The following is a 12,217-nucleotide window of genomic DNA, read 5'->3' as shown; positions in this document are numbered from 1 at the left end:
TTTCATACAAAAGTTAGTACATAATAGGTTATGCCACGCGTAAAAGGACATGTGCTGCTTTTTAAGGGATGAGCGGTCTGTAATGGTTTTAAGTCGTGAGCGACGTGTAGCGATTTTAAGAGCGGTCAACCCATAATGCTTTTAAGGGGTGGCCAAACGATAATATGAATACAACTTAAACAAGTGATATTAATTGAGATGGTGTTCAACCAAATAGTTTTAGAGTCCACCTCTTTAACAAATTAGCGCTTCGTCTTCCTTTTATTGCCATAACAATTAGAAGTGCCATCCAGAAGCAACAACAACCCATCAGAAACAGCTATTAGAGTTATTACACAGCCAACAATGAAGAGTGTCATAATTCAGGGTTTAGGGTCAATTGATTGGATTTTTTATTTATTTTACTTTTGTTTTTAACAAACAACTCATTAGTTATTGCAATAGTACCTTTCTGTAAAAAATTCAGATTTGACATCAATCTTTTTTCAGTTTTATATCCACTATTAATTGCATTACAGCCCATAAGTCTAGTTTTCTTTCATTTTGAGGATAGATACATAAGTTTTTTCGTTTAATGAAAAGTGAAATTGGGCATTTAAATATTTCTAAAATTACAATATAAGTATTCTGATAGTGATTATTGTATTGTGTTCATGACATCGCCACAAAATAAATGCATTTTTTTACACTTACAAAAAAAAAAGTATATTAATATTTTATTATTGAATGTAGTTGCAATGGAGCAGCCTCAGCATTTTAGTCATGAGCACCTTCTCAGCCTTGTCCAGTTGCAGCCACTACAAAAGAATGAGAACTCTGATACGGAAGACGAAGATGAAGATGAAGATGAAGATATAGATGATTTTGTGGTGGAAGAGTGTCATGTTGGCAAATGCAAGATGTGCAAAGAAGAGATCTATCCATTTCAACTATGTTACTACTCTTGCAACGATTGCGACTACTCCCTACACAAATTCTGTGCACAACTACCCCTAACCCAACAAAATCACCCATTACATCCCGACCACAATCTTACGTTATCTGACGGATATCAGTTTCAAGATCCCGGTTTCAACTTCGGCAGGATTTTTGATTCTTTTGTGCAGTGTCATACGTGCCAAATTGAGCGAAAAAGGTTCTACAATTACCATTGTTCCATCTGCAATTTCAACATGGACATAATATGTGCTACTATTGCTGAGCAGAAGATGGATCACCCAAGCCACCCACGCCAACTTCAGCGATATCTAGGTCAGATGGTATTTTCTTGCAATGCTTGTGGTGAGAAACATAGTGGGACCTTCTACCATTGTACCACTTGTTATTGGTTCAAGATCCACTTGGATTTTGCTTTGCTTCCAGCCAAGTTACTTATCCAACGGTCTACGAATAAGAGTTTCACTCATACCCATTTACTTACACTTGCTTATTCCTTTCCACAATTTTTAAAAAGGGCCAGATTCTATCCTGGGTGCAAAGTTTGTGATAGTGGGTTTATTAGCACCTTTTGGCATTACAGATGCGATAAATGTCGATATTACGCCCATGTTAAATGCGCTACTTCAATGAGTGAGGCATTTATGTCTATCTTCATGCTCCCAGGTGGGCAATTATTTGATTATTTTCTTTTTAATACTAGATATTATGCTTGTCAATATAAGTTAACTTTAAATATGTCATTCTTTAGGCCTTGGCAAAACTTCTAAGAACTTCAAAGATGATGACCATCCTAATCTAATTCGTTGTCCGTTTCCTAATGAAAGTTTCAACCTTCTGAAGCACCTTTTTATCAACAAAGGCGAATTAACTATAGAAAGAGAGATTGATGGTGAAATATTTAGTCATCCGCACCCGCTAATTCTTATTGAAACACTCGATAACGGGTCAGTTTCTCTTCATGATCCCGTGAAACGAGTGGAACTATTGTGTGACGGATGCGTGCGACCAATCACGGATTTGCCCTTTTACAAGTGTTCCCAAGATGATTGTGGTTTTGTTCTTCATGAGTGGTGCACCAGGCTACCCTCTGAAATACAAGACCACCATGGCCATCCAAATCATACACTTGTTCTCTGGCCACGGTTTGGACGCTCCTTTGGTGTGTTTCAGTGTAAGATTTGTCTTTTACCTTCGAATGGTTTCACGTATGGATGCATGCAATGCGGATATTATGTGGATATTAATTGTGCCTTCATACCTGATGCGATCACACATGAAGCTCACCCTAACCATCTCCTCAAAAGAATTGAAGCTTCACCTGAAACTTATTGTATGGCATGTCATCGCTATACAATAAAAAACAGATCGGTGTTTCATTGTCCCACTTGTGAATTCTGTGTGCACACAAAGTGTGCTTTGTTATTACCTAGAGAGATTAGGCACAGGTACGATAAACATTCACTTAGTCTGAGATACTATGCAGCTGAGAACCATAGTAGTGAATACTTTTCGATTTTTGGCTTGTGAGATTAGGCACACCGCTTGTGCTCTGCTAAAACTGCATTGTGAGCAATCTATAGTACCAGATGATGAACATGTCTTCTGGTTTCTAAATGTCAAATCTGGAAAAACCCTTGAGATCACAGATCACCCACACCCTCTCACCTATGAACAAGGGCTTAGTGCTGATGGAGAATGTGATGTCTGTCATAAACAATTGCAACATTACGTTATCTACAAGTGCTTCCAGTGCAAGCTTACCCGTCATGATGTGTGTTGGTGTGCATGATAAAGTTGTCCAACTTGGTTGCTTTATCATAGTTTGTTAAAGGAAACACAAATAGATGTGATTATACACACCTTCTAATAATTGTTTGTTCTTTCTTGTTTCTTTGAATTGAAAAGTAAAAGGGCTAGTGCATGTGATTGGTACATATGATAAACCAAATAAGGCATTCAATCTAACTTAATTTCCACTGTAATTCTATCTCATAATCTTATTTCTCTATATAAAGTTTCAAACTCAAAGAATTACATATGCATTTTTATTGGAACTGTCTGCGAGCAGTATTACTACTAAAGATTAAAATACAAATTTTTTAAAAAAATACGAAGTTGTAGGAGGGTACAAACGGATTCTAATTGAACCCAAACTAGCGGCATTGGGACTTTCTAATTAAACTCTATGATTTTAGATTTTAGGTTTTTCGCTTTTCGATTTTTGGCTTGTGAATTTTAGAATTTTTGTTCAAATCATTTGTCTTTTTATTTATTACTGTGTCTTTTGTTTATTTTCATCATTATGTTTTTTTCTTGACATTGTATTATATTATTCAGCATTGTGTTATCTTTTGCTTGGCAATGTGTTATATTTTGCGATCTATTGTGTCTTTGTAAACTTACTAGATTTTGGAGATTGTATAGGATAAGTTAAACTCAATAATATAAGCCAATTTGACAATAGTAAACCCGAAAACTTGATTCGTCATTTCACCCATATATCCTTCGAATTAGCCCAGATGAGAATCAAGTATGCGTCTCCACTAAGAAAAAGCAGGCATCTTACTTACAACTAGATAGATGCTATATGGTTAATAATATTGGTTGTTTTAGAAAGTAAAAATGATAAAGATAACAATAATCAGTATAGTTAAGCTAACTTGTGGGAAAACAATGCTGTGTTTCTAAACTGCCACGTGGATGGCCACAACGGTGATACCAGCATTCGGTGCCAGCCAGCCAGAACCTCTATCTGCGCACGTTAGCCACTTGGCGTACGGTTTACTTTAGCAACCTGAGCTTCGTAATGCCTTCTGCTTATCCTGCGCATTACATGTAACATCTTCTTTCACCACCAAACCTAGGGTTTCAATCGGCAACATAATAATAATAATATGGAGGAGTCCAATCGCCAGTTGACGAATCCGTACACCTATTCGAATCTCTTCAATCTCGAGGTATGTATCTGTTCTCTTCAATTCAATTATTCTGTTCAAATTAGGGTTTACGAGACATAATTATAATAATATTATGCGTTTTTATTATTATTATTAATTATTATATTTATATATTGTAGTCGTTGATGAAGTTTCAAGTACCTCAACCAGAAGATGATTATCATGCCAATAGTAATAGTAGTAGTCAGGATGAGACAAGAGGTATAACCACTACTAAAAACAATAGTTATCAAAAGGGGATAGCGGCGCAGCATGTTGCTCGCTTACCCATTATCCAGATGTAGTTCGGTTTGTGTTATATATAAAAGGATCAATATTTTCTCATAGTTATCTGGACAATTAGGAGTCCTGTTGAAATATCATTGAAGTTAATGATGTCTGAATCAACAGGTGGAATGATGTCAGAGAAGAAACGGAAACGGAGTGTGTACGGTAGTGATGAAGACGGCGGTTACGGTACTTACGTAGCTGAGGAGCGGTATCGAGCCGTGCTTGGCGACCATGTTAATAAGTACAAGAAAAAGCATGATAATAATAATAATAATTTGAATACTCCTGGTTCTATGTACAATGGTGTGTCGGAAATGAAGAGTAGTTTAGGATTAAAAGACCGTAAACGAGTACACAAGGTTGAAACCGCTTCAAATTTTGTAAATGGTAGGATAACTCAGAAGCAGGGGAACTATGACGTAAACTTATCTCCACATTTTGACGTGAATAGGTCCGTGCATCGTTTAAATATTATATGAAATATATGTTACCTAAAACAGTTAAATGTATTGTATATGAGTTTTCTATTTTAACGTGCAGGTCGTTTTCAGAACCTATTTATATAGATATTGGAGACGGTGTCAGTTACATGATTCCTCCAACGTATGAAATGTTGGCTAATACATTAAACTTACCTAAACTATCTGAGATTCGAGTGGATGAGTTTTATCTTCAAGGCACGCTTGATTTGGGCTCATTAGCTTCAATGATGTCAGCTGACAAAAAGTTTGGCCCAAGAAACAAAGCAGGGTTGGGCGAGCCTAAGCCCCAGTATGAGTCACTTCAGGCAAGATTAAAGGCGCAATCTTTAAACAAATCTCCCCAGAAATTCAGTCTTAAAGTCAGTGATGCCGCATTGGAATCATATTCTATTCCTGAGGGAGCGGCTGGTGGAATTAGGCGTTCGATCATGTCAGACGGTGGATCTCTGCAGGTTCATTACGTGAAGGTGTTGGAGAAAGGTGACACGTATGAGGTTTGTATTAACATCTTCAAACTGGCTTGTATGTAATTCAAAAATCAAAATTCTAACAAGTTTTATACATTCATAAGTGACTGGATCAAAATTGCCATTTCTACTTATATGGTAGTTTAGGATTTTGTTGGCCGTTATCACTTATATGCATGCACCTTGAACCGTTTGACATGCAGATTATTGAACGCAGCTTGCCCAAGAAGAGGAAAGTGAATAATGATCCATTTGTTATTGAGACAGAGGAAATGGAAAAAATTGGTAAATATTGGGTGAACATGGTCAGAAAAGACATACCAAAACATCATAGGGTTTTTATTAACTTCCATAGAAAGCAATTAACAGATGCCAAGAGGTTTGCAGAAAACTGTCAACGTGAGGTCGGTGCACATGCCCTATGATGATTGTTTTTTAGTTTTATTAAAGTTATTTTCTTGTCTTACTTTTGCATGCTTAAAAGTTACTCCTTATCCAGGTAAAGATGAAGGTGAGCAGATCATTTAAGTTAATGAGGGGCGCTTCAATTCGCACAAGGAAACTGGCAAGGGACATGTTGGTCTTATGGAAGAGAATAGATAAAGAAATGGTAATGTTTGTCTTTTGATTTTTGGATAGAGTTAATATTGTTTAGAAAAATGATGGAATATTATTCATTCAGGCTGAAATAAGAAGAAAAGAAGAAAAAGAAGCTGCGGAAGCTTTGAAACGTGAACAGGAGCTTCGTGAAGCTAAGAGACAACAACAGAGGCTTAATTTCTTATTATCACAAACAGAATTATACAGTCACTTTATGCAGAACAAGACAGCTTCAACACCTCATGGGACTTTGACTGAAGAGGAAAGTAAAGTAGTTGACCAAGAAGCAATTTTGACTTCTTCAGAAGTCAGTGTTGAAGATGAAGATCCTGAAGAGAGAGAAATGAAAATGGAGGCCTTGAAAGCAGCCCAAGATGCAGTCTCTAAACAGAAAATGATTACTAGTGCATTTGATGATGAATGTTTGAAGCTGCGCCAAGCTGTCGGGACTGATTCCATCGACCAAGATGCTTCCATTGCTGGATCTACTGACATTGACTTGTTACACCCGTAATGTTCTTCTTCGTCTTGGTTCGAACGGTTATAACTGGGGTGATTTAGGTTTTTTGATTATCCTCTGGGTATGTTTTGGGTGGATTAACTTATCCAAATGGGTTAAAAGTTGAAACTAAAAAATGTTCACGAATTTACGGTCAAAATTCAAAACGGGTTGGGTTTTACAGATAACACCTTGTTTTTGTTTTTCTTTGAATCTGATGTACAATACGGTCTAACGTGTGAAGTATCATATATACCCAACCCAAACTTGAAATAGGCAAACTTGATACTTTAACTAGTCTTTAAGAGCATAGATAATATTTTCGCAAGTTTATATGAACTTTCCCTATATTTAATGCATTAAATATGATTGCAAAATCTATACTGGATAATTATCTTATTTTTTGGAATAAAACGATTTAAGAGAGGTTACAAGTAATATTTGCTTTTATCTGTCACACAGCCATTGTAGTTATTTAAACACTTGGTTCTATAACTATTATTTTTAGATCTATATGGTAACTTTCGTAGTTGCACTAAATATAGTTATTATTATGGAGTTCAAAAGAAAGCGCTACAAACAAACAGGCTAACCTGACGGCCTGACCCGAACCACGTCAATTTAACCCTTATTCAAACCCATCTATTTTGCTACATCTATCCAGGAGTTTGGTCTGTTTGTTGACTATTCAAAAATTGTTTCAGGTCAACCATGCCTGTGGGGTCATCAGTGCAAACACCCGAGTTATTTAAAGGTTCTCTAAAAGAATATCAGCTTAAAGGTCTCCAGTGGTTGGTGAACTGTTATGAGCAGGGTCTAAATGGTATTTTAGCAGATGAAATGGGCCTTGGAAAGACTATCCAGGCAATGGCCTTTTTGGCGCATTTAGCTGAAGTATGTACTCTTATCTGTGAAAATCTTCATTGCTACTGTTAATCTTTAATTAGATTGTTAATTACACCTTTTTAGGAGAAAAACATTTGGGGCCCATTTTTAGTTGTGGCGCCTGCTTCTGTCTTGAGCAACTGGGTTGATGAAATCAGTCGGTTTTGCCCTGATTTAAAAGCACTTCCTTACTGGGGCGGCATTCAAGAACGTACAGTGCTTAGGAAAAACATTAATCCAAAGCGTCTATATCGTAGGTACAATATTTTAATTTGATAATAAATGTTCTTAAAACAAGTTACACTGATCGTCCCTTAGATATATAGCAAATTTTAGGTTTCGTTCTTAAACTAAGGAAATAACAGAATTATCCAGCATGTTCAAATTTTGTCACAGTTTTTGTCCTTTCCACCAATGGGCATTTTTTTCCGTCTAAAGTCCAGGCATGTGCATTGCACATGATGTTAATGTGGTCATTTCACCCACTTATTGAAAAAGTAGAAAAGAAAATTGAGTTGAGAAAAATTAGTAGAGAGAGAGAGAGAGATTTGGGTATTAATATTTTTTTAGATTTTAAATTTTGTCATTAGGTGGGTAAAAGACTAATTTGCTCACATGTGCATGGCATGTGACTGGACTTAACAGACAAGTTTAACACCCTTTAGCAAAATTCACGAAATTGTGACAAAATTTGAACACAAAAGGACTGTTTCTATTGTTTCCTTAGTTTAAGCATGAAACCTGAAATTTCCTATATACCTAAAGGATGAAAATTGTAATTTGTTCTTGTTTTTAAACTCTCATTTATTATTTGTACTATTTTATCTTCTACATTTCAAATGGTGATTGTTACACTTTCATTTAACAGGGAGGCTGGATTTCACATTCTTGTTACCAGCTATCAACTGTTGGTGTCAGATGAAAAGTATTTCAGGCGTGTGAAGTGGCAGTATATGGTTTTGGATGAAGCTCAGGCGATTAAAAGTTCAAGCAGGTAAGAATGTTCAACCTTTTGTTGCTAAAATGACGAACATGCCCTTACATGTGTATTGTTGGAAACTACTGACAGTATAAGATGGAAGACTCTGCTGAGCTTTAATTGTAGAAATCGTCTGCTTCTTACGGGAACTCCAGTTCAGAACAACATGGCTGAGTTGTGGGCGCTACTTCATTTCATCATGCCAACTCTATTTGACAGCCATGAGCAGTTTAATGAGTGGTTTTCTAGAGGGTATGATTTCTTACTTTATATTAATATGTTTTAGCTTAATGATGTTTAAACCTGCATCTCTTATCACCAGTATTGAAAACCATGCGGAACATGGTGGAACGTTAAACGAGCACCAGCTTAGTAGATTGGTGAGTAAAACTAATCTTTTTTTTTATACCGGCTTTTGTATTCCTGAAGAGATTGTATACATAATCTTAGGCTTACATTTTGTATTATATTACCAGCATGCTATTTTGAAGCCTTTCATGCTGCGGCGTGTTAAGAAAGATGTGGTTTCCGAGTTAACTGGGAAAACTGAAATTACTGTTCATTGCAAACTGAGTTCGAGGCAACAAGCTTTTTATCAAGCTATAAAGAACAAGATATCTCTTGCTGAGTTGTTTGACAACAACCGTGGTCTTAATGAAAAAAAGATTATGAATTTGATGAATATTGTCATTCAATTGAGAAAGGTAATAAATTTCATATATACATGATTAACATGTTACCATTTTTTGTGCAATTCGTTATATTTTATCTTTGCATATATTATAGGTTTGCAACCATCCAGAATTATTTGAGAGAAATGAAGGAAGTTCATATCTGTATTTTGCTGATATACCAAACCCACTTCTTCCTCCGCCTTTTGGAGAATTAGAGGATATTTATTACTCTGGATATCAAAATCCCATTACATACAAGGTTTAATTTTTAATTTTAATTTTCAACAAACCAATCTATCTTCAGTTTGTCTTATTCTTATTAAATTATTAGTTATAAATGCTTCCAGGTACCAAAGTTGGTTTACCAAGAACTTACTCAAGATTCGGATGCTTTTGGCAGAGGATTGTTTAATAAACGTTTTAACATATTCTCCTCGGAAAACGTGTATTTTTCTACATTCAAACAAGAGAAAGACGGTACGTTTGGTTTTACTCGATTGATAGATTTGTCACCAGCTGAGGTGTCATTTCTAGCAAATGGTTCTTTAGCCGAGAGATTATTGTTTTCCATCATGAGATGGGACCGACAATTTTTGGATGAGCTAGTGGACTTGATGATGGAAACTGAAAACATTCAAAACAATGATGTTGAATTAAAGAATCTTGGAACTGAGAAAGTAAAAGCAGTCACAAGAATGTTACTAATGCCATCTAAGTCAGAGTCAACTGTTCTAATTGACCATTTGGTCATGCCACATCAGGATAGACTTGCATCCAATGTCCGACTTCTTCACTCAGCTTTCTCTTTCATTCCAAAAACAAGAGCGCCCCCCGTAAGTTTTCTCAATTGATTTTTTAAATTTTATGTAAATTTATGTTTATTCATTTGTCATTTTTGGTTTGGTAGGTTAATGTGCACTGTTCTGATAGAAACTTTACATACAAAAAGGTTGAAGAATTGCATCACCCATGGATCAAGAGGTTGTTAGTGGGCTTTGCACGCACCTCCGAGTATAACGGGCCCAGAAAGCCCAATGGGCCGCCTCATCATTTAATAGAAGAGATTGATAAAGAACTTCCTGTTTCACAACCCGCTCTTCAACTCACTCACAAGATCTTCGGGTCATGCCCACCAATGCAAAGTTTTGATCCTGCAAAAATGCTCACTGTATGAACACATATTCATCTTCAGTCATATGTTACTTTTGCAATCTGGATGATTTTTATTTCGATTTGTGATGATCTATAGGACTCAGGGAAGCTTCAAACATTAGATATACTATTAAAGCGTTTACGTGCTGGAAATCATCGTGTGCTTTTATTTGCACAGATGACCAAGATGTTGAATATTATTGAGGTATATATTCATTTAATTTTATCTTTTGTATGAAATGGCATTTACCGTTACACATGCTTGCAGGATTATATGAACTACAGAAAATATAGATATTTAAGGCTTGACGGGTCATCCACCATAATGGACCGCAGGGACATGGTCAAAGATTTCCAACATCGGTGAGAATATTATTATATAACAATATACATTACTTCTTAAACAATCTTAAAAAAACATTTTTGTATTTTTCAGGAGTGATATTTTTGTATTTTTATTGAGCACAAGAGCCGGTGGGCTCGGGATCAATTTGACAGCTGCTGACACAGTCATATTCTATGAAAGCGATTGGAATCCGACATTAGATTTACAAGCAATGGACCGGGCTCATCGGTTGGGTCAAACTAAAGATGTTAGATTTCTCTTAGTTAAAAATTTTAATATATTATGATCTTGTGAAATCTTAAATAAGCCACACATGTTTTTGTTCATGATGTAGGTTACAGTGTATCGGTTAATCTGTAAAGAAACCGTTGAAGAGAAGATTTTACAGAGAGCTAACCAGAAAAGTACAGTTCAGCAACTTGTAATGACAGGTGGACATGTGCAGGGTGACTTGTTAGCCCCTGAGGATGTTGTTTCTTTGTTGATTGATGATGCACAGTTGGAGCAGAAACTGAAAGAAATACCCGCACAGGTTCGGTTTCTGGATTTAGTTTTATTTTATAATTGTTATGTTAATATATTAATTTTATGTTCAAATGAAGGCTAAGGATAGACTAAAGAAGAAAGGGACAACAAAAGGTATCAGGATAGATGAAGAAGGAGATGCATGTTTTGAAGATGTTGCTAAATTTGAATCCCCGGTGGACTATGATGACCCATTTATGAACCCTGATAAAACCGCGCCTGTGGATAAAAAGGTGTGGACATTTTGACCTGTTATCTGACCTGTTCATTTTGGCACCTCTAATTGGACCTAATATGTTTTGTAACAATTGCAGAAAAAAGGTACCATGGATAAGGGTACTGTGAAACCAAGACCGCCAAAAGGTTCAAAATAGGTGGACTCTTTGGCAGCACCAGGTTCAGACTTCAAGGACGGTGAGCAGAGGCCAACAAAGAGTGTAATGAGAATCTTGAACCAGTGTTTACTGCTTCACTGGACTGGCCCAAAACCAGTGAGCCCAGTGCTGTTTTATAGCGCAAGATGCTACTGTGATTGCTAGGAATAATAACATCTAAAAAGATGCTATCTAACATGTCTTTTGAGTGCATAAGGTGTATTATTATGTATGTATGTGTGTAAGTTAAGGTTTTTTTTTAGCTTTTGTAGTTGTATATTGTTTCTAGTCAGTTTTTTGAAGTAATTGTTAACCCATTTTTAAGATTTAATCTTGGAACATTTGTGTGTCTTGTGTGGGTGTTTATAGTTCAAAAGAACGCATGCTTCTTGTGTGTTGTGTGGTTGCCAACATAAACATTTTATTGGATCATGAAACCTCCTCACAAATTGCCTTGCTATCAAACACAACGCAAACAAATGTTATACTTTCTCAAGATTGGATGTCTAATTTTTATTATTTAAAAAGTAGAGTTTATATATATGTACTTGATTCAAAAGTAAGTCACCCAACATATTCATTGATGTAAATAGTAGTAGTAGTAATAATGTAAAGGGTAAAAGAAGAATGATAATAATGTTAAATAATGGTTAGAAATAAAAAGGTGGTATGCCAACTAGCAAAATAATAATGAAGACTTTTAAGTAATAAAAAACAAACCCTCATTATAATTTTAAAGGTGAAACAATCAATAAAATCCTTAAACAAGCATCCATATTTATAACTACAAAACTTGAATTTGCAATAGGAATAGAACATTTATTAGCTTAAATTCTACAATAGTTTTAGTGTTTTACAATTTACACTCATGATTTGAGCATCAACCAAACTAGAGCCATAGTTGTTTTAACATTTGGATCTAAGTTCCCTGTCCGGTTCGTGAATTCTTTGGTTTTTGTCCAGATGGATCAAAAAATGGGGTTAAGTTAAACTCGGACCTAATTGGATTTTAATAATTTCAATTTTTTGTTTAGCCAATATTCAAAATTCAATATTTTGACAAACTGA

At 35.7% G+C, this 12,217-nt stretch overlaps 2 protein-coding genes across 2 annotated transcripts; both read left to right on the top strand.

Moving 5' to 3' along the window:
• The first annotated feature begins 737 nt into the window (after positions 1 to 737).
• Positions 738 to 2,728, top strand: LOC143636173 (uncharacterized). The gene is made up of 3 exons (XM_077103831.1): positions 738 to 1,602; positions 1,688 to 2,384; positions 2,473 to 2,728. Exons 1-3 carry the CDS (start codon positions 738 to 740, stop codon positions 2,726 to 2,728), a joined length of 1,818 nt encoding a protein of 605 aa, XP_076959946.1.
• Positions 2,729 to 3,721: 993 nt separating this feature from the next.
• Positions 3,722 to 11,212, top strand: LOC143636193 (chromatin-remodeling ATPase INO80-like). Its single transcript, XM_077103849.1, has 22 exons — positions 3,722 to 3,896; positions 4,016 to 4,097; positions 4,287 to 4,617; positions 4,707 to 5,142; positions 5,319 to 5,519; positions 5,615 to 5,725; positions 5,798 to 6,225; positions 6,919 to 7,108; positions 7,184 to 7,356; positions 7,968 to 8,093; positions 8,169 to 8,330; positions 8,401 to 8,458; positions 8,555 to 8,782; positions 8,865 to 9,011; positions 9,100 to 9,585; positions 9,660 to 9,920; positions 10,002 to 10,109; positions 10,173 to 10,267; positions 10,341 to 10,497; positions 10,585 to 10,782; positions 10,853 to 11,008; positions 11,090 to 11,212. The coding sequence occupies exons 1-22, from the start codon at positions 3,834 to 3,836 to the stop codon at positions 11,147 to 11,149; spliced, it is 4,257 nt and encodes a 1,418-aa protein (XP_076959964.1). The 5' UTR covers positions 3,722 to 3,833; the 3' UTR covers positions 11,150 to 11,212.
• The last annotated feature ends 1,005 nt before the right edge of the window (positions 11,213 to 12,217 follow it).

The sequence above is a fragment of the Bidens hawaiensis genome, unplaced genomic scaffold (assembly GCF_021521415.1).
Source record: "Bidens hawaiensis isolate Kalapana, Puna unplaced genomic scaffold, B.hawaiensis_p1.1 tig00007801_1, whole genome shotgun sequence".
NCBI classification, from domain to species: domain Eukaryota; kingdom Viridiplantae; phylum Streptophyta; class Magnoliopsida; order Asterales; family Asteraceae; genus Bidens; species Bidens hawaiensis.
The sequence above is the reverse complement of the archived record's forward strand: the minus strand, read 5'-3'. Positions and strand labels throughout refer to the sequence as shown.